General features: G+C 44.4%; 1 protein-coding gene across 5 annotated transcripts; it reads right to left on the reverse strand.

Annotated features, from left to right (window-relative positions):
* Positions 1-893: 893 nt before the first annotated feature.
* TXNL4A (thioredoxin like 4A) lies at positions 894-13,291 on the reverse strand. 5 transcript variants are annotated; one of them, XM_082640001.1, is made up of 5 exons: positions 13,238-13,291; positions 12,792-12,960; positions 5,520-5,623; positions 3,278-3,396; positions 1,212-1,298 (listed from the first exon to the last, which is right to left on the reverse strand). In XM_082640001.1, the coding sequence occupies exons 2-4, from the start codon at positions 12,942-12,944 to the stop codon at positions 3,309-3,311; spliced, it is 345 nt and encodes a 114-aa protein (XP_082496127.1). In that variant the 5' UTR covers positions 12,945-12,960; positions 13,238-13,291; the 3' UTR covers positions 1,212-1,298; positions 3,278-3,308. The 5 variants fall into 5 exon arrangements, with proteins under 5 accessions (XP_082496124.1, XP_082496125.1, XP_082496126.1 ...); XM_082639998.1 differs by lacking the exon at positions 3,278-3,396 and having other exon boundaries at positions 894-1,298; XM_082639999.1 differs by lacking the exons at positions 3,278-3,396; positions 13,238-13,291 and adding an exon at positions 13,057-13,170 and having other exon boundaries at positions 894-1,298.
* Positions 13,292-22,517: the final 9,226 nt, after the last annotated feature.

Consider the following 22,517-nt stretch of genomic DNA (forward strand, 5'->3'; position numbering starts at 1 on the left):
CCCTGGGCTGCGTCCACGCCGCATGCCCCCTCCTTCACCTCAGAGGCCGTGTGCCCTGACATGAGCCCGTGAAGATTCCAACCAACAGCATGCTGCTGGGATAAGAGACGCAGGAGTGAAACTTGAGATTGTGATAAGGAAACTAGCTACATGGACTGAAGGGTCATGGTTGCTATGGAAAACACGATGCATTTAAGCATGTTAGATACAATCTTAGGAGGAATGAGAAACACCTCTTACTTTTTATATTTAAAGGGAATCCAAAAATCATTATCGCACTGTTTTTATAACCAGAAGAATAAAAGATGATTTTTCCCTTTTCCTGAACTCAGACCTTCGGTTCTGCTGTGGGTCGAATTGTGCCCCCTGAAAGTTCGCATGTTGGGAATCCTCACCCCAGGACCTCAGAATGTGCCCTTTCTAGAGACGGGGCTGTTGCAGGTGTAACTAGTCGAGATAAGGTCATGCTGGAGCAGGGTGGCCCCCACCCAGTGGGGACACTTGCGCACAGACACGCACACAGGGAGAACACTGCGTGAAGACAGAGGCTGGGACTGGGGTGAAGCATCACCAGCCAAGGGACGCCAGAGATGCCAGAAACCACCAGGGCCAGCAGGGGGGTAGGAACAGACTCCCCGTCGGGCCCCAGAGGACCAGCCCTGCCAACACGTGGATCTGACCCCAGCCTCCAGAACTGCATCAAGTCACCAGTCTGAGGTCCCTAATTACAGGAGACCCAGGAAACTCAGACTCTCACTGACAAGTGTGCAAATCACAGCAGCCCCATGGGACCCACACCTGAACCTCACTCAACAGTGAAGAGTTAATTCTTGACTACCAAAATCGCTAATCTATACACTACTTTTCATAAGAAATAAATGATTGTGACCCCATCACCATGTATTTTATTTATTTCAGCTAGATATTTACAGGTATTTGCTGATACAAAAATACCAGGACCAGGCAGACTGAAAGTTGAGGCACTGCCACCCTCACTGCAAAACCCTCCAGCTCCTTGAGCTATGTGTACTTTCCCAAACGCTTCCTCAAAGGCTTTAAATAGTTGAAAATATCTCCACGTGAGAACAACTCCACGGCACTGTATGCACCAGGACCGGACGAGGGCTCAGTATCTGTACTTGGTGGAGTAGTCCTTCGGGGACACGACCAGGCCGCGGCCCTTCCGGGCCCCCCGGTACACCGTCTCGATGATGTCGATCATCTCCTGCTTGTCTTCCATGGCCCAGTTGATCTTGTTGTTGTTGCCAGTGCCCAGGTCGATCATGATGTGCTTGTTCCTGTAGGTTGGGAAAAGGGGGTCAATGCTCATAGAAATCCTTCTGAAACAGAATCCCATGAAAAACATACCTGTATCTCCCACTGTGAACAAGGACACACACAGTCAAGGGGGTCCGCCACTGTGTAGCAGGCTGGAAACCACCTAAATGCTGCTTAAAGAAACACACAGCGCCTTCCGCCTGCTCTGCGCTCCCTAAGAAAAATAACCTACAGGGCAATCCAGGCCGAAGGACACAGCTTCAGTCACCTGGAAAGACAAAATGCTTTCCAGAGGGCTGCGCTAATTTACCTGAAAAAGGCAATGTATGCGTTTGTCATGGTGTTCTTGCGAGCGCTTGTAAATTTTATTGAAAGCCCTACTAATTGTGAAATAAATATTATACTTTGCATTTCTATAATTCTTCGTAGACTGACTTTTCAAGACGCTTCTTTCTGAAATGAATTTATATGTGCACTGTATAAAAGAAAGACATTAATGCCTGTTGTACCAGCTGCACTGACTTTTATCAATTTAGCTTCCCGTTTCTGCAAGGTTGTGCGTCTGGCCCCCGGGTGCTGTTCCGTGGTGCGTGCCCCATCCATCCTGAGGTCACAGCGTGGCCTCCTTTCAGCCAGGGCGAGCTTCCAAAAGGCAGACCTGATGCTTCTCTCTTGCTGCAAACACTCACTTCCAGGAAGCTTCCAAGTCCACACACTGGCCCAGGAAACCGGGCATCCGGGCCCCGCCGCGCTCTCCCCTCAGCGCCCGCCACCCCCCGGCCCTCACCTGTCCGTCCTCCCTCACCCTTGCAGGTCCCCAAACGTGCGGCCTGCGCTGCCCCGTGCCCCTGCCTGCGGCCCTCACCTGTCCGTCCTCCCTCACCCTTGCAGGTCCCCAAACGTGCGGCCTGCGCTGCCCCGTGCCCCTGCCTGCGCTCGCCCCTGTTGGGATGCACGTGGCTCAGGCCAACCTTATCCAGCAGCCTTTGAGCGCGGCCCATCACCCTGTTGCACTCAGTGTTTGTGCCTCTGTAGATACCTGGTGCAATACTGTGATTTATAGGAAAAATATATACTTGGTCACTCAGAGGAATATATTTCTCATATGTATTTGGTCTTCGCCCACAGATCCTGGCTCACAGCTGCCAAAACCTTCGGAATTCCCTGCAATAAGAGTGATGGGGTATTCCGTTCCTGAGGACACGTCAGGGCCATGAGGGTGAAGCGGGTGCATAAGCACCCTTCCGGTCACAGTGAGTTTGTTCATGAAGGTGACTTCTAGATCCCACCAGCAGGGCGTCCGAGAATCGCCTGTTGGCACAGGGGAGCCTGCGCACACGCGCACACGCTGCAACTGGGCCTGGGAACCCCTTTATCACCTGTCCCCTTGCATCTCGCTGGTTCCCTGTGCTGTCGCCACCAGATGACGGTCTGTGATAGGAGGAACCCTGTCTTATCTGAGCTAACGTCCCAGCACTAGACATAAAAGCCAGCAGGACTCTCTACGTATATATACTTGGTGAATAGATTAATTAAAATACTGTTACTACTTGTCTTAGAATCCTGGGTCGCAGACACAGTAGAAGGTTCTGTCCCCTTTTCCAAGTGCAGCGTCCGTCCTAAACCATCGAAACGCACGGTGGCCGCGGCGCCACTCGACTCCTTTCCGCAACCTCCTGTCCCCGTCGGGGCAGCCCCGCCCAGGTGGGCCCTGCACAGTGCGGTGCCCACGGCCCACCTGGAGGGCTCTGGGAAAACGTGAGGAGCACAGCAGAAAAGGCCGAGATTGCCTTAAACAGCCTGTTAGTGGAAACGTGGGCTTGGAAGGAGGTGGGGATGCATTTCGGGGAGCAGAGGAAAGGGATCCTTGCTGCACAGCGGCAGAGTGTCTGTGACGCTCCAAAGTGGTGAGCATGGATACCAGCCTAGGACACGTAAGCAAAGTCTTGAAGGCGCTGCCTGGGTTCGTGCTGCTTATAGTAAAAGGAGGGAGACAAACCGGAGTAAGATCCGTTAACCCAAAAGATTTCTCAGTCTCTCCAGATAGCAAAAGATGCTGAAATCCAGAAATGGCTGCTGAACTGCTGACACAGAGGCCACACCGCCTTCTGCTGAAACCTAGAAAAGACCTAAAAGTCAGAATTCAGTCACAGGACAGGATCTTCCCCCAGGAAGCAGCCATCGGGCAGAGGGCAGCCCTGGTGCCCAGGACAGAAACCCGACTGGCTCAGGCTGCAAGGGACAGAGCGCGCAGTGAGAGGGGCTGACGCAACCCCAAGAGGCTGCTGGCAGGAAGCAGGTTGAAAAATGAACTGGCTGCAAGTGGCTTTCATAAAAAAGGCAGAAACACCTGGGTAGGACCCTCCCAGGGGTAGGCACCGGGCCAGGACTATGATCCCAGCGCTGCATCAGAGCCCCCTTCTGAAACCTGACGCCCCCCGGTGAACACAAACTGCTTCCTATGCCAGTCCCACACTGCATCCTGGAGAAGGGGCCACAGATAAGGAGCTGTATCCAGGAGCTGTGCTTAATGGGTCACCTGAGAAGCCTCATCCACACCCAGTTTTGCACATGGGAGGGATGTGAATCTTTTGGAGCCGGAGGGCAGGCTGCAGTCGGAAAAATGCTAAAATACCCCCTGCTACTTCCCACCCTAATCCCTGGGACTGTGCTGTGATGAGACACCACGCCTCTGATCAGTTACACTCCACGGCAAAGGGAATTCTGCAGATGTCCCTAAGGTTACTCATCAGTTGATTTTTTTTTTTTTTTTTTTTTTTTTTTTGCAGTACACAGGCCTCTCACTGCTGTGGCCTCTCCCGTTGCGGAGCACAGGCTCCGGAAGCGCAGGCTTAGCGGCCATGGCTCACGGGCCCAGCTGCTCTGCGGCATGTGGGATCTTCCCGGACCGGGGCACAAACCTGTGTCCCCTGCATCGGCAGGCGGACTCTCAACCACTGCACCACCAGGGAAGCCCCATCAGTTGATTTTAAAATAAAGAGACTCTCCTCGATTGTTGGGTGAGTCTAATCCAATCACAAGTGCCCTCTGAAAGCAGAACAGGAAGTTGGAGCAGCTGTACGAAAAGGACTCAACTCACTGCTCAGGGCTTCGAAGACAGAGGGGCCTCTAGGAGCAGAGAGGGGCCCCGGCAGAAACAGACCTCAGACCCCCAGTCACCGGGAGATGGATCCAGCCCACAGCTCCCGTGAGCCAAGTGGATTCTCCCCTGACCAACTGCCTACATGACAGCCCAGCCTGTGACTCCGGCCTTGTGAGACCCCGAGGCAGAACCCACTGAGCCTGCCTGGACTCTGCCCTACAGACCTTGAGCTCATAAATGGTGTTGTTTTCAGCCACCAAGTTTGTTACAGAAAATAGAAACCGAATACACACCCTGCACGCTCCACCCAGACCTCCCTCGACCATTAGGGAGCTCTGCTTCTGCAGTATGGCCGAATGTTTACATCGCTACTTACTAACTTTTGTAGTAACAATAAACAGTACGAAATTTTGACAAGTAAAAACAGTATCAAATGGTGATTTCTTTCCAAATTAAACCTCCACAACAGAATTTGTTTTTCACTCATGATGTTACTTAACTTTATTATATAAATACCATCAAAGGTATTTGCGTCTGCATCAGACTCTTGTGTACCTAACCAGTAGCCACTCCACGTTTCCCTTTCATGCAAAGCCTGTCAGTCATGGGTACAAATTAATTTAAGGTGATTAGGGAGAGTCTATTCCTTGAGCCAATGACTGACTGACTAGGGTACACAACAGAATTTCTCAGCTGATAAAAGATTTTTTACAAGATTTTGTATTTATAAGCAAAGTAATTAAGCACAGGTTTTCCTGTTGGATATCACAAAAGGCTGCTAAATAGAGTCACTGATACATTTAAAAAGTGAGTTATTTTAAAGACATTTTTCATCAACAGATTAAATTTAAAGGTATCTTAAATTTCAGTGAGAATGTCTTCCATTTAATAACACTTCCCCTAGGTCCCTGGATAGTTATTTCAAAAGGGTAATTTGTTACTGAGTAAATGCTAAAACTGGAATTGTTACTTTGAAAATTATTTAAAAGATTGATTGCCTGGTGATACAAACTATATTATAATATGACTGCATAACTGACTTCCTCCTAAATAAAAGAATCTAAAGATATCTTGATCTCATTAAACTTCCAGACCATCTATTCAATTTAAACAACAACTTTAAGATAAGAGAACATACCTGAAGAAAAACATGACAGTGCACGGATCGTATAACTCATACATTTTGTTGAAGTCAGGTACTTCTGTAATATCCACAAGATAAATAACTGCGAAATTTTTAACCTAAAAGTAAAGGAGATTGGGGGAAAAAAACTAAAATAACAAATCAACTTTTTTTCTGCAAAAGCACATTCAAAAACAAAAACAGAAGAATTTGTGTATAACAGGACAATTTTCAAACTGACTCTGCAACATTTTTTCCCAGTAGAGCTGCCATGTAGGAAATTACTTCAAGAGGATCAGGGTCCTGAGCAACTGTCCATTAACATCTCATTTAATATTTTTCAGAACAGCAAGTTATGAGAATCCTGCCGATAACGTCCACAGATACATTATTCACGCTGATCTAGTAATAATCTATGTGAACTTTTCCAATTTGTACTTTCACAAATACTGAATTATACGCATTAAACAACTGCTTTAAAACATGCCTTTGGAATTCAGCCACACACTCCCCTCTTACTGAGGTCTGGACACTTGAACATACTAATGGCCTAACACCCCAAATCACACTGCAGGTAACTAAGGTTCTTTAATTTCTTCCGTAGCTGCAAGCTCATCAGAGCACATCTGGAAAACCCAGAAAACCATAAATAAAACAACCTTGAACCCCAACACCCAGAGCTGACTGCTGAGAATATACTTTTACTATATTCTTTCCCATTTTTTCTGGTATATATGTTTATACTCTTTTAACAAAATGTGATCATAGAGTGATCACACTACAAGATTTTTCATCCTGCTTTAATTATGAGCATCCTCTTATATGAATCGTATACTTTACATAAGAGAAAAACAAAAACAAAATTTTATGGCTACATAACAGTTCACCAAGTGCCTATGCCAGTATTTTTACCATTCTTCTGTTATTTTCTTTGACTTTTCATCAATATAAATAATTCAGATTTTCACTGATATCAATTATTCACATGTGAACATTATTACCCTTAAATTCATATACATACTTCATTATTTCCTAAGGATAAACACCTAAAATAGAATCTTTAGAACAAAAGACATGACATTTTAAAGGCTCCTTGTAAATACTGTCTCAATGCCTTTTAGAAAGCTTATACCAATTTATATCATGGGTTGAATTATGTCCTTTCACCCCACAAGAAGATATACTGAAGTCCTGACCCCCAGTACTCAGAATGTGACCTGATCTGGAAAAAGGGTGCCTGCAGAGCTCATCAGTGAAGGTCAAACGAGGTCACACTGGAGTCTGACCCCTAATCCAATCTGACTGGTGTTCCTACAGGAAAAGGGCCATGTGAAAACACACCAAGGGAGAAGCCACATGAACACGGAGGATTGGAGTGATGCACACCTATAAGCCAAGGAGTGCCACAGATCGCGGAAGACGCCAGGAGCTGGAAGAAACAAGAGGGGATTCTCCCTTGAGGGTTTCAGAGGGAGCACGGCCCTGCTGACACCTTGATTTCGGACTTCTGACCTCCAGGCTGTGAGATAATAAATTTCTGTTGTTTTAATCTGCCCGGTTTGTGGCGCTTTGCTACAGCAGCCCCCGGAAATTCACAGAAAATGCACAACGTTTCTTCATATAAAACTAACTCTAAAAACCTAACTGTAATTTACAGATGAAATAATATGCTATTTGGGATGTGCTTTCAACACGGCAGCACGAAAAGTGTTTGAGGGGTTAAACGGTCCAAGACTGACAAAATATTGGTGATCTCAGTAGGTACAGACGAATTCACTGTTCTCTCCCCTTTACTTGGGAATGTGAAGAAGTATTTAATACGGAAATTTAAACCACCATCACCCAGAAAAAGGAGGGAAGGAAGTTTACATTTAGTGGGCGCTCTTTTGCGGACAGACCTCGGTGCTGAGGTGGGGGAAGAACAGGTGTCTCTCCCAGCCACATGCCCCTTTCCTGGTGAAAGGAGAGAACACACCTGCAGAAGGTGGAGACAGTGAGCTGAGCACCACGTGTTCACGTGGCCACAGCGGACACCGAGGTGGAGGACTGGGCAAGCACAGCCACGCGCTGGCGGAACGGCTTCCTGGCAAAAGTTACCCCACTGGTTTTTAAGGTTCGGCCCACATCCAATTTCGCTAAGCAGACATATTTTATTTCTTCCCACATAATAAAACAGATATAATTAAAAAGATAGATACTAACATCACAGTATAACCAAACACAAACACACACACACACATCTGCCTCCAAAAGCATAAAATGACAATCCAACAAGAGTCCCAGACACCTTTCAATCCAACGAAAGCCAATTGGTTCTGGTTCCAAGAACCTCCAAATCTCCAAGTTAAAGCAGAAATCGACCGGAGAAACCACAATCTCTTAAAAGTTACTAGAATATATCTCAACTAGTTCATGTATGAGGACATTCAACTATCCCAACTCAATGTCATATAATTTTCACACTGTAAATGCTGGTTTTTATGTGAGACTTTCTAAAAAGGCTTTATTTTCTTTTGCCTTCAGTGATGAGTAAGGAAACCGTAGCTCATTCAGAAGCAGAAAACAACTGACACTACAGGATTTCATTTTCTCTTCCCCTCCACATAAACCACATCATGGTAAATGTGAAGCCTCACAAGGTCGGGAACCACACCTGAGATATTTATTGAAAGAATGAACTTTAGAAATAAACTTACATTTCAAAATTCAGGAAATATATTATTGTCATTATGGACTTAATTACCTAATCCTGAGTTCAAACAGACCTGCATTAAGAGATGGTCTGGTCCCGCTTCTTCCTTAGAGGAGGTGCCCTGACGGGTCCTCCAGCCCCTGCAGCTCTGGGAGGAGAAGGCCCACAGCACCAGCTGGCCTTTCTCTAATTCTGTGACCCTCCTAGCTTCTCTCCTCTGGAAGAGCTTCTCCTAAAGGGGGCTGCACAGATTCTATCATGATGCTTCCTACATGGGCTGAACTATTTCTCCTGAATGTTTCACATCCACTAATGAATCTGCAATTAACTATAACACTTGTGTATTTTTTATATAAAACTGAAATAAGCTAGGTGTCTATGATCTTTTCTCCATTTAAAAAATGTCCATTTTGAAAACATAGAAATGGAATGGAAACATCACTGCTTTGTTTCCAGCCCAGTATTTTAAAAACAAGTTATATAATTTAAAAGTACATGACAATCAGGAAATTCCCTGGCGGTCCAGTGGTTAGGACTTGGCGCTTTCACTGCCAGGGCCCGAGTTCAATTCCTGGTTGGGGAACTAACATCACACAGCCACGCAGCCCGGCCAAAAAAAAAAAAAAAAAAAAAAGTATGTGACAGTCAAATAAAATCAATAGTATATAAGTGCTTTAAAATGAAAAGTAAATGTTTCCCTTTCCCCAGACCCACGTTCTCTTGTGAGAAAACTGCATACATTCTGCTTTTCTCCAGCTAATGTCATTAACCAATGTTTCCCCACGTTACTAAATAAAGCTCTTAGGAAATCATTTTTAATGGTCAAATAATATCCCATCCAGGGGAGAAGATGCTCCACTTTAAATCCTAACGCCCCATTTCTGAGCCCGGACAAACTACTTCGTGGCACCTGCCTCGGGGACCTGCCGTGAGGACCACGCCGGGAGTCCATTTCCCACCTATCACCGTGACTGGCCTACGCGCCACACACTGGAGATTACGGTCATAAGCATGTTCCCCCTTCACTGGGCATCACGGTTCTTTCCAGTTTTGCTATCAATCACAGCACCAGTCTCAGGGAGCCTAAGGCATGGCTGTCCTTAGGGCTCTTCACCCAATGCCAAGCTGCTTCCCAGGGGCTGTACCGGCTCCACTTCTGCCTGAGTGTTAGGTTGGCTTTCAACATACGCCCTAAGAGTTAGACCTTTGATACACCTGAAAAATGACAGTACACTATTTTAACGTGTGCTTCTTTGAAGTTTATTTAACTATTGGAATTTCCTCTTTTTTTCCAGTTCTGTGCCCATATATCCACAGGGGTCTTACCTTTTTAAATGGTACTTTAAACTGACCTGCAGGAGTCTACGGTATCTACAATAATATTTTGCCCACTATATTTGCAGTAATGTTAAGCAGCTGTTGAATAGTATTTTTTTTAAATCAAGAACCAGATGTACAAACTTCCCTTCTATTATCAAGTTGTTTTCTAGTGTATGTTCTTTTGATTGTCTAAACTAGTAACTGTCCTTTCCAACCCACACATTTCACACGCAGGCTGCTTCTTCAGCAAGTCAGTGATTACGCAGTTCGTGGTCCTTCATGCTGCCAGGTGCCTCCAGGTTAATGTAACTCGTGCAAATCACCAAGGCTGAAGGCCGTCGGTGCTGCCAGCCACCCCTCCACCCTCCTCCACTAGCTAAGAACCCACCTAAAATTCTGGAAAAAATGGTCTTGACTGTCAATTGGCACTATGTATTTCTGAAGTGTCAATTTTTACATTTTTAGATAGTTCACTTCAAAGCCATCAAAAAACTTCATGATAACTTTATTTTCTCAAATTACTGTTTGCCCTGATTGGCTGTTGGTTCCTATGAGATTCCTCATTTGAGCATAAATTTCTGCTGATTCAACCTACTTTATCTCATGCTTAAGAATGACCCCCTGAAGTCATTCCTAAGTAGTTCCATGAATACATTTACCTTATGTACAATCTAATTAGCACGTATGGCTATGAGATAGTACCACTGAGGTTCTGCATATTTTAAACTCTATCTGTATGAGCTTTTTAAACAGACCAAAATTAAACAGCCCACTTATTCTTACATATAATGGGATTTAGAAACAGTGAGCTGTGGCAAAGTGCGTTCCTACAAAACGGCAGCTCAGAAGTCCACAAAATAGTCTCACTTCGAAGCTGTGCGTAAAATCACCCACTAAACAGGAACCTTTATTTTGGTTATCACTCTACCAAACTCCAGGCATCTGTCAAATTTTTAAACACATCTCTGTGTTTTCCGTACAGCTCAAAACGAGCGCAGCATGCGGCGGGGCTGGAGCTACCAAGCAGCGAGTCGGTGAGTCCCGTTCCAGCAGGGACAGAGCAGTCCAGTCCAGCCTCAGCACTGGGACTCTTACTCACTTTAACACAGCTGGGGTATCCAAACAGGGCTCGCAACAAGACGAGGAAGATCCCCCATTATCTGCCGTTTCTGCAGAGGGAGATAGACAGTTAAATTGTTCTTTATACTAAAACCTTAAATTTCAAAAATTCCTATCGTGCTTCCCCAAGAAAGGGCTTCCAGAATTATAAACTCATATTCTGCCCTTATACTAAGTAGAAAATAAAACATTAATAGTCTTGTAATGCATTTCAAGCTTGCATTCTGAATAACTATACTATAATATAGTATTGAAAGTTTATTAAAATAGAAATCCAAGTTTTGGACAAAAGACATGGAGGAACTTAAAAGAGCAAAGAAAAGCACTCAAAGTGAGCCCAGTTAAACTGTACCGAGAGCACGTCTGCTAATACTACAGCGATTTGGTCTCTGACTGATGTATAGGAATTGGAAAAGAACAATTCCGGTAGAAGTCCCTAAAAACTACACTGACGCAAAATCTGCCTCCTAGCTAAGAGTATCTTGCTGAGTTTTGCTCAGATACGAAGAGCAAACAACCCTCACGCCTCTGCCATCCTGGCCTCGTGCTGGGGGCAACCGGGTCTGGACATCCCCTGGTGCTTATGCGCCACCTGCAAGGCAGCATCCAGAACACACACCTAAGTGACTTCAGAGTCAACACAGCAATGATTCGCTTATTGAAGTGTCCTTGTCCATCTTCACTGAAGTCTGCAGTCTCTGCCCTTGACTACTGTAGCTTAAGCCATGTAGACACGACTCCCTGACACCACCTCACTCTTGACCTCTGACGGGACTGGGAGGACCCCTGGGGGAGAATCCCGCTCTCCTGAGTTCCCCAGGCACCTCCTCAAGTTCCTTCAATGTCTTGGCGCCCAAGAGAAAGAAGAGGGGAAAGGCTATAATCACAGCACTCCTACTCTGACCCTGACCTCGTTGAGGGGATTCTGAAAGTCATGTCAGAATTCCCTGGGGGAGCTTCTTTAAAAAGCCATTTCTGGACCTCGCCCCAGACCTGGAGAATCAGGATCTCTGAGATGCACTTTGGTATTCCAAGCGATACTTACGCTGACAGACACAGAAGGACGGTTCCTGATGTTCACAAGGCCACCTCCCCCAACTCTGCCTGTCTCACCAAATAGGAGATAGTGAAAATGACCGATGGCAGGTCAGATAATTTTTCCTTTCCTAAATACAAAATATATCCTTACACCTATTACTCTTTACTCAAAGGCATTATTTTAACCCAGCCCATATTAGCATATCCTACTCCTGTGAAAGAAAAGATGGCTTCAATGTTTCTTACTTTTACTCTTCATTAAAATGAATAACCTCTCAAATTATTATGGAATATTAATAAGTTAAATATTTTATTAGCATCCTTTTGCCTTTTGCCCTATTGCTACACCTGCAAAAATCTAAATCAAAGTTATCTTAGAATCCCTATGAGACAATTATAGAAAAAGAATTAAGCCCTGGTTATTCAACAGTGCCCTACAATTGCACTTTATTGTCAGCAAACAAAGGCCACAGACAATCCAGTGTACTAACTTTAAGAATTAAGAAAATTAGCTCTAACAAGTATAGTTCTACTTTCTCCCAATGTTTCCTGCATTTGAGTCACTCTAAGCTATAAATCGAGTCACTTAAAAGAGCACCGGTGGGGTAAAGAACCGACCCCAAGCAAAAGAACGGGATTTACTATGCTATCAACATAAATGTTCTGCTTTATAAACGCAACAAATAAACATGATACAAAAAAAAAAAGGACAATTCTTTTAAACTAAGCTATTCAAAGTAAGCTCCTACGCTCCTGCCAAAGCCTGCAAATGTGTTTTGCTCTGGGCACTACAGATGTAAATTTTTGAAAACACCCTCTCAGTTAAAACCCCTGTACGTTAATAGGAATTATGAACTTCTTTAGGGGGGAGAGATCATGAACTTCTTAAAAATTTGAAAATCTATGGAGAATTCTCCCAGAAAAGAACATAAGCTATTCTGACCAATTTCAGGGAGGCCATCCTCACATCCCAAGGGAAGACTGTCCGTTTGTGAATCTTACTGCTTCTCTTTCACCGGTGAACGTGCCGCACTTTTAAATCTTACCGGCAAAGCAATCCAACACGATGAAATGACCAAACGGAAGGCGGGGCGCGTTGTGAGGCGGGGCTGCGTTACCTTTTCAGCTATGCTGTACAGAACCTCGTCCATCTTCATACAAGTAGGGTCCCAGTCGTGTCCAAACCGAATGACGACCACGCGGTCTTCTTCCGAGAGGATGGCCTGATCCACCTGCCAGCCATTGTGTAGGTGCGGGAGCATGTACGACATCTTGGGGCCGACGGGTCTGCGGGAGGGAACCACCGGCCAGCTCCTCCCAGCTCCAGCGCGGCGCACCCACGGGGCCCCCGCCCCACGGAGACCCCACCCCACGTGGCCTCACCCCGCGGGGCAGTCGGTGCGCTGCCGGGAAGGCCAGGCCCGCGTCCACCTCGTCCCCAGACCCCGACCCCACCAACGGATCGCCTCCGCCCCGCGGCCCAGAACCCAGGGCGAAGGGAACCTTGGGGTCGTACACCCACGCCTCCCTCGCCACCCGCTCCGGCCCCCGGCCCGGCACGCACACTGGGCCCTGCGGCTCAGCGTTCCTTCCGGGCGTGAACGCGCGCCCGCAGTGCGTGCGCGCCGGCGAGTGCGTGCGCGCGCCCCCGGGCCGGGGCCTGGGGGCCGACTGGGCTCCGCAGTGATGGGCGTGGCTGGGAGGTCCTTATAGTGAGTGGCTCGGAGGCGGTTCGGCTGGGTAGGGCTGGTCCAGACCCGCTGTCTCTCCGGTCAGTCCATCGGAGTCTGAGCTCCTACGGTGCCACCGGGGCCCGGGGTGGACGGACCGGCCCGCCGGGACCCCGGGCTCGACGGAGAGGATGGCATCGCTGAGGAAGGGTTCGTCCCCGTTTACTCCCAGACGAAGTCCCCCAAATTAATCATTTTGGCGGTCACGCTTTCCAGACGTAAACACAGTTGCTTTACTTGTCAAAGCACGTAATTAACAGAAGAGTCCTGGTAAGACTCACACGCGCCCAAATAATTTATTTAAATTAGTATTTCTAAACATTTTTATTGTGGTAAAATATATATAATATAAAATTTACCATTTTAGCCATATAGTTCAGTGGCATCGTTGACATCCTTGTACAGCCATCACCACTCCATATACTTCTTCTGTTAAAAAGCTTTGTTGAGGTATTATTCACATACCATAAAGTGATTCCCCCATTTCAAATAAGATGGTTTTTCCCAGAGTTGTGGAACACTGCAGTCTGATTATGGAAACTTTTCATCACCCCAGATCCTGTACTCATTAGCAGTCAGTACCATACTCCTCCCATCCCTTTGGCTTTTGTCAACTACTAATCTATCCTAGACATTTCACGTAAATGGAAGCATAAGTATGTAGGCTTCTGTGACTGACCTCGTTCACTTCGCCTAATACTCTCAAGGTCACCCACACTGTAGCAGGCATCAGCGCACTTGACGCTTGAGCAACAGGGGTTGGAACTTACACATGTACTATGTGCACTACATGATCTGCAATTGGTTAAATCTGCAGATGGGGAACCGCGGATATGAAGGGCCAACTGGAAAATTAGGCGTGGATTTCTGACTTCACAGAGGGTCCTGGCTGAAGGGTCAACTGTACTTGGTTCCTTTTTGTTGCTGATTAATCTATTGTTTGGATATATTGCAGTTTACCTCTCCATCAGTTAATTGACATCAGGGTTGTTTCCACTCTTTGGCCATTATGAAAAATGCTGCTATGAACATCTGTGTACAAGTTTTTGTATGGATTTTAAGTCTTCATTTCTCTTGGGTATGCAGGTGGCGTGGTTGAATCATGTGATAATTATGTTTACTGTTTTGAGAAATTGCCAAACTGTATTTAAAAGCGGCTATACCATTTTACATTTCCAACAGCAGTGTGGTGGGGTTGGATTTCTCCACATCTGTGTCTACTCTTATTTGTGTGTTTTTGTTTTTGTTTTTTTACAATGATACCCTGGTAGTTGTGAAGTGATGTCTTATTATGGTTTTGACTTGGATTTCCCTAATGGCTAGACATATAGAGCATCTTTTAATGTACTTATTGGCAATTTGGAGAAATGTCTATTCATCTCCTTTGGCCACTTAAAAATGGATTAGTTGTCTTTTTATTATTGAGTTGGAAGAGTTCTTTATATATTCTGGATAGAAGTTCCTCATCAAATATATGATAAGAAAACATTTCCTCCCTTTTTATGAATTGACTTTTCACTTTTTTTTTTTTTTTTTTTTTTTTTTTTTTTTTTTTGCGGTACGCGGGCCTCTCACTGTTGTGGCCTCTCCCGTTGCGGGGCACAGGCTCCGGACGCGCAGGTTCAGCGGCCATGGCTCACGGGCCCAGCCGCTCCACGGCATGTGGGATCTTCCCGGACCGGGGCACGAACCCGCATCCCCTGCATCGGCAGGCGGACTCTCAAGCACTGCACCACCAGGGAAGCCCGACTTTTCACTTTTTATTGGTATCATTTGCAGCATAAAACTTTTAAATTTTGATCAAGTCCAAGGTATCTGTTTTTCCCTTTGTTGCTTGTGCTTTTAGTATCGTGTCTGAGAAACCATTGCCTGACTCAAGATCATGAATATTTATTCCTCTTTTCTTCTTAGACTTTTAAAGTTTTAACTCTTACTTTTAGGTCTATGACCATTGTGAATAAATTTTTATGTATGGTGTTAGGTAGGTGTCCAACTCTATTCTTTTGGTTTTTTGTTTTGTTTTGTTTTGGCGGTGCCACACGGCTTGTGGGATCTTAGTTCCCCCACCAGGGATTGACAGCTCTATTCTTTTGTATGTGGATATCCAAGTGCCCCAGCACCATTTATTGGAAAGAGTTTTCTTTCCCCATCAAATTGCCTTGGCTCCCTTGTTGAAAATCAACTGACTTTAAATATAAGGATTTATTTCTGTAGTCTCGATTCAATTCCATTGATCTGTATGTCTAGCCTTATGTCAGTACCACACTGGCTTGATTAGTGTAGCTTCGTGATAAGTTTTGAAATCAGGAAGTGTAAGTCCTCCGACTTTGTTCCTTGTCAAGATTGATTTGGCCATTCTGAGTCCCTTGCATTTCCATATGATCTTTAGGATTTGTTTGTCAATTTCTGCCCCCAAAAAAAAGCATCTGGAATTTTGGTAGGAATTGTGTTGAATCTGTACACCAGTTTAGGGAGTATTGCCATCTTAACACTATTAAGTCATCCAATCCATGGATATGGGATGTCTTTCCATTTATTTAGGACTTCTTTAATTTTTATGACTTTTATAGTTTCCAGTATTCATGTCTTGCCCTTTTTATTAATTTTATTCCTAAATATTTTATTCCATTTGATGCTATTTAAATGGAATTGTTATTTTAAATATTTTCAGATTATTCATAATCAGTGTATAGAAATAGAATAGATTTTTTGGGGGGGAGGGAAGAATCATTTTTTATTTTTATTTTATTTTTTGAATCTTTTACAGTTGTATCAACCACACATAATTCAATGGAAATCTTTAGTGATGCATCTTTATTGCCTTTCTAAAGCAAATAACTTAGTCGTCATAGATATAAGCATTCTATGCCTTTTGCACTCATACTTCATAGTTTTATGGGACATTTAAATTATGTAACTTCAATAATCCACAAAATTTGCATAAACCGGTTTGGGATTAAATTCGATCACATATACTTCAACTGGTGACAGCAAAAATGCACAGATGTATAGGGAGCCACTTGAGCATTCAGCTTGGTTTGTGAAGAGAATGAAGAAATGCAGTTACTCCTAAGAATCTATTAGGTAGAGGTCAATTTGAAGATCTTTGAATGTATATGGAAAGTGATGTTTGCATGCTTGTAGATTTTACAAATCTATGTTATCACACTGAATAAACATAGTAATATGGAGACTGCAAAATAGAATCGATTTTTTTCATTTGTTTCTATTTATTTTGTTTTTTCTCCCAGTTTTATTGAGATGTAATTGACACATAGCACTGTATAAGTTTAAGTTGTACAGCATAATGCTTTGACTTATGTACATCATGAAATGATTATCGCAAGAAGTTTAGTGAGCATCCAGTATCTCATATAGCTGCAAAAGAAAAGAAAAAGAAAAAATACTTTTTCCTTGTGATGAGAACTCAGGATTTATACTCTTAACAACTTTCATACATAATATACAGCAGTATTAATTATATGAATCATGTTGTACATTACATCTCCAGTACTTATAACTGGAAGTTTGTACCTTCCGACCACCTTCTTACAATTCCCCCTCCCCCAGCCCCCCACCACTGGTAACCACAAATCTTATCTGTTTTTCCATGCATTTTTTGTTTGTTTTTTGAAGTATAATTGACCTACAACACTATGTTAATTCCTGGTGCACAACATAGTGATTTGATATTTCTGTATATCACAAAATACAATTGAGTTTTGTATAGTGATCTTGTAGCTGCAACCTTGCTGAATCATTTATTATTTTGAATAGTTTTTAGTGGATTCCTTGGGATTTTCTATACATAAGATCATATCATCTGCAAATAGGGACAGTTTACTTCTTCCCTTCCAATCTGGATGCTTTTTATTTTTTCCTTGTCTAACTGCCCTAAAACATCCAGTACAATGTTGAATAGAAGTGGCAAGAGTAGACATTTTGTCTTGTTCCTGATCCTAGGGGGGAAGCATTCAGACTTTCACTATTAAGTATGATATTTACTGTGGGCTTTTCACAAATGCCCTTTATGAGGTTAAGGAAATTCTCTTCTATTCCTACTTTGTTGAGTGTTTTTGTTTGTTTTTTTTTAAATCATGAAAGGTTGTTAGGTTTTGTCAGATGCTTTTTCTAATGCATCTATTGAGATGATCATGTGAGTTTTGTCCTTTATTCTCTTAATATGGTGTACCTCATTGATTTCTGTATGTTAAACCAATCTTGCATTCCTAGGATAAATCCTATTTGGTCACAGTAACTTTTCAAAATATGTCGCTGGATTTGGTTTGCTAGTATTTTATTGAAGATTTTGTGTCTGTATCTCACAAGGGATATTTGGTCTGTGGTTTTCTTGTGGTATCTTTGTCTGATTTTGATAATAGTGGCCTCAAAGAATGAGCTGAAAAGTCACCAGCCCAGACAAGAAAAATCGATTATTTGACCAAGACTCCGCATTTCTACTTCCATTTCCTCCAAAAGTATCTGACCATTTAGAAAATGGGAATAAATAGGCTAAATCATCTGAGTTAATCAAACTTCTTGAATTACATTTTTTAAAAAGATTATTTATTTATTTATTTATTTATTTATTTTTGGCTGCGTCGGGTCTTCGTCGCGGCACTCAGGATCTTCCTTGCGGCATGAGGAATCTTTCATTGAGGTGTGCAGGCTCTTGGTTGTGGTGCACGGGTTTTCTCTTCTCTACTTGTGGCACGCAGGCTCCAGGGTGCATGAGCTCTGTAGTTGTGGCGCGCGGGTTCCAGAGTGCGGGCTCTGTAGTTTGCGGTAGGCGGGCTCTAGTTGAGGCATGCGCGAGCTCAGTAGTTGTGGGACACGGGCTTAGTTGCCCCTGGGCATGTGGGATCTTAGTTCCCTGACAAGGGATTGAACCCATGTTCCCTGCATTTAAGGCGGATTCTTTACTGCTGGACCACCAGGGAAGTTCCTTGAATTACATTTTGTCTTTAGAAATTGAATTCTTCATTTAAAAAAATGACTAAACATAAGCATTAAATAATGCAGTCTCATATTCTCAAGTAAGAGCAAGACAGATGTTTGGTGGAAGATGTCCCTGTGTCTCCTAACTGGGAAAGGATACACATGTCCAAACAGAGTGCCCATTCCTGCAGAGCAACTGGCTTGAGTTAAGTTGAGAAGGAGGCAATTTGACTGAACTAATTGTTACTAATAAAAAAATCACTGGAGAGGCTTATAACTTTTCTAGAGGGATTTGCATTTTTAAAAGAAGAAATGTTTTAAGTCATATGTAAGACAATGTTACAGTGAGACTTTCCTCTCAAATTTCAGCAGAGGCCCCAAATTGAAGATTAAATGATTTTAAATGCCATATTCCAAATAAAGAAGGCAGACCAGCTTTTTCCAGATTTTGCAGAGGAGAGAATAGTTTACACACTCTTTGTCCATCACTCTTGAGGATATGGAAGAGGAGGTAAGAAAAGGTGTTAGGGAAAAATTGTGACATCGTTTCTTTGGAGGAAGTTGTGGAGTGATGTACAGTCCCATTCTCGTTCTCTTCTCTTTGGGAAAGAGAGGGATGCTTCCATCCTGCCTCAAGCCAAGCAAAGGAGTTCTAAAAGATCCCCTCACTTTGGGTGGGAAATGGTCAGGAGGCAAAAGACCCTGTCACCCAGGACTGTATGCTTAGCTGAAGAAATTTCTACATCCAGGCCTGCTAAAGGGACCAGAGTTGAACTCTTGGGAGAAACCCTCAAATTTATGCAGTGTGCTCTCTTTGAAAGTGGCCAGTGCTCAACCTTACTTACCCTAAGAGCAATGCGAATATCCGACTGCAGAAGAATAGATAAACTGAGGTGTACTTATTGATATTATATAGCTGTAAAGATGAATGACTACACCTCCATGTATAAACGGGGATGAATCTCACATACTGACAAACTTAGAAAAAAAGGTTACCAAAGACTACATAAGGTATAATTCCATTAACATAAAATGCAAAAATATGCCAAACCAGACAATATATTATTTAGGCAAATTTTCTATCTATCTATCTATCTATCTATATCATAAAATTCAAGATAGGAGTTATATCTGGAGCAGCAGGGAGTGGCACAGGGAAATTCAAAAGTAGCGGTAATGGTATATTTCTTAAGTTTGGTGGTATATAACCAGGGGCTCATTTTATTGCTGTTTTCATAACATGCATATTTTATAACATTGTGTATTTATAACGTGTATTTAATTTAAAAGTTAAGGCCAGTTTTATCAAATTCTAATTTTTTTCATTATATTTACTTCCAACTGAACACAGCAGGGGTTCTGGCAATTTGTGAATCCTTCTTGCTGGACCAAATTCAATAGAGGCCCTCAGTCTAGGTAGCTGGTTGGTAATAAAACTCCAAATAATCTTTTGTGACAGGTAGTATTCACTTTTGCAAGGCGATGCATTCTCAAGAGATTTTTAAGATCTTGAGATAGAATAGTAAAACTCTATGTCCTCTTTCAGTCTAGATTTTCCAAACAGTTCTAAGACGCTTTCCTCCCTTATTTGTATTTTATTGATTCTTTAGTTTTTGAACAAATATTTATTGAGCATGTACATGTGCCAGACAGGATATCAGGTGCTGTTATCAAGAAATAGAACAATAACAAGACTGAGTCCCTGCCCTCATGGAGTGTAGTCTAGCAGAAGGCCTGACATTACACAGAAGATCGTACACTGAATTTGGATTCACAACAAAGTCCTACAGGTAAAGAGTTTAGGGTATTAAGAGAACATTTAGCAGGAACACACTTAGTTTAAGGAGTTCAGCAAAGGCTTCCTTAAGGATATTATGCTTAAATGGGGACCTGCAAGATGAGTGAGAACTAGGGGAAGAGCTGGGGTCCAGTCCAGGCAGCCAGGGAACAAGTCCAGTGCCAGGAGCATGGCAGTTTGGGTAAATGTGCAGCTGAAATGACCAGCGCACACTAGTGGTTTGCTGGGTGGACAGGCCAGATAATGGGACCTCTGTGCTTAGGATTTTGTACTTTACCATATGAACAAGGCGACCTGTCAAGGGGCTTTAAGCTGGGGATTAACATGTCAGATTGATATGTCCTTCAGGCATCTAGGTTGCCATGTACAGGAGAAAGGATTGCAAAGGGAGTACTTGAAGAGAGGGAAGTAGGGAGACTAGCATCAGGGTAATGAAAGCTGCCAGAGAGGAGTTCTGGGCTGGAGATAAAAATTTGAGAGTCATCAGAGTAGAAGGCAGCAAGTGAAGCCAGGACACTGGATGAAACACTCATCAGTGTTTCCTAAAGAGGACTGTAAGTGTTCCATTACCTGTTCTCAGTAGTACCATCTAGTCTAATTTTAAAAATACCAGAGATATCCCCAGTTAGTATTATTTTTGACTAGTTAAGTAAACACTTGAGTTGATTTTTAATTTACTTAGGGGGGAAAATGAGTAAATAGCAACACAGATGGTGTGTGACTATGAAAAATGACTGAATTTGTGACACACTGACCCAGAACCGTGGAGACACAGGAGTAAACCCTCGCGGGTGACTTAGAGCAGGGCCTAGGCAGTGTCAAAAAGGGGAAGGCCTCCTGCCGCAGGGAGGGTCTGCGTCATCCACTGCCCACTTTCCCGGGAAGAAGGCAGTCCTGATCTCAGGGTGAGATTGCTCTTCACAGAAGCCAGCCAGGCGCCATCGTGCAGACCCTGCCCAACAATGCGCCCCCGCAAGGTCCCCCCACCCGACCACCTAAAACAATAAATAGCTGATTACTTTACTAGCAGAATGGGTTTATTCAGGAACAGCAAAAAACTGCAATTTAAAACGCTCAATCTATGGCAAACCACAGGCAAGTCCAGAGAACAAAGCAGGGGAAACTTTTATAGAGGAGAGGGGAAGTTGGGCGTGGCTGCTTGTTAAAAACAAAGAGGCCATTGGAGGGAACCCCGAGTTGGAAGTGTAGTAGCTTCCCATTGGCTGGGGTGTTTCCAGACTCGGAGAAAGGCTTCCTTCCCCGCCTGTAGCGAGGTTGTGCCCTTTTTCCTGCTGTATCTCCAATCGAGGGGGAGTGGTGCCAGAGCTATCCGTTCTGGACTCCCGGCTGCATCTTAAATGAGGTTTCTGTGTATTAATTTTCACACTCCCCACGCTGAAGCAGGCCAGCAACCTTCCCCGCCACACAGGCCCCACACTCGAACACCCAGACTCCGCTCCTGAAGGAGGCCCATCCGAAGCCCGCCCGCCAGGCACGGGGCCTCGTCAACCTGCCCTCCAGGTGGCTTCTCGCATGCGCACTCCTGACGCCCAGAGTTCTCGGCCGCAAACCGAACGCCGGAGATGTGGGCGCGGCCTAGTTGATTGGGCGGGGCTAGCACAGGAGGACCAAGCTGTGGGGCTTGGGGCGTGGCCTTGGGCACGGCAGGCGGGCTTAGGGCGTGGCTGGAAGGTGTGGTCGGCGGTTTGGGGGCGTGGCTGGGAGGTGCGGTCGACGGGCTTTGGGGCCTGGCTCCCGCGTGGCTGGCCGTAGTGCTGGGGCGGGCGCAGTACGCTCTTTGACCTCGCGCCTTTGCTGTCCGGGTCTTGCCTGGGAGACTGGGCCTGCTGGAGCGTCCCTTAAATCTGGGGTCTTTTTAAAAGACCCGGATGTCGCGGTGTGGGCGGGAGACTGGACTGAGCTCTGCTGCGTGGTGTGACGGACCTCGAACTTTACTTGGGGCAGCATTAGAATCCTAAGACCCTTCTGGGCTCGCAGGGCACGATCCTGAAGAATTTAATAAGGCAAATACATTGTTGTTATTTATACCTGCCTTGTTCGAGAGAAGACTTAAGGCGGCTTCAGACATAGCCAGAATCTAAAGGTCATTTTGGACAGGTACTTACTTTTTTCTAAGCTCCAGGTAGTGTCAGATTAAGCTTTAAATCTATAGATTCAGGTATCCCCATCAGATTTTATAGTTTATTCCCCTGCATGAATCCAGGTTTGATTGTTTTTTTAAATATATTTATTTTTGGCTGTTTTGGATCTTCATTGCTGCCTGGGCTTTCTCTAGTTGTGGCGAGCGTGGGCCACTCTTCACTGCGGTGCGCGGGCTTCTCACTGCGGTGGTTTCTCTTGTGGAACACGGGCTCTGG

This window comes from Mesoplodon mirus, assembly GCF_964341445.2.
Source record: "Mesoplodon mirus genome assembly, chromosome: 13".
Taxonomy (NCBI): Eukaryota; Metazoa; Chordata; class Mammalia; order Artiodactyla; family Ziphiidae; genus Mesoplodon; species Mesoplodon mirus.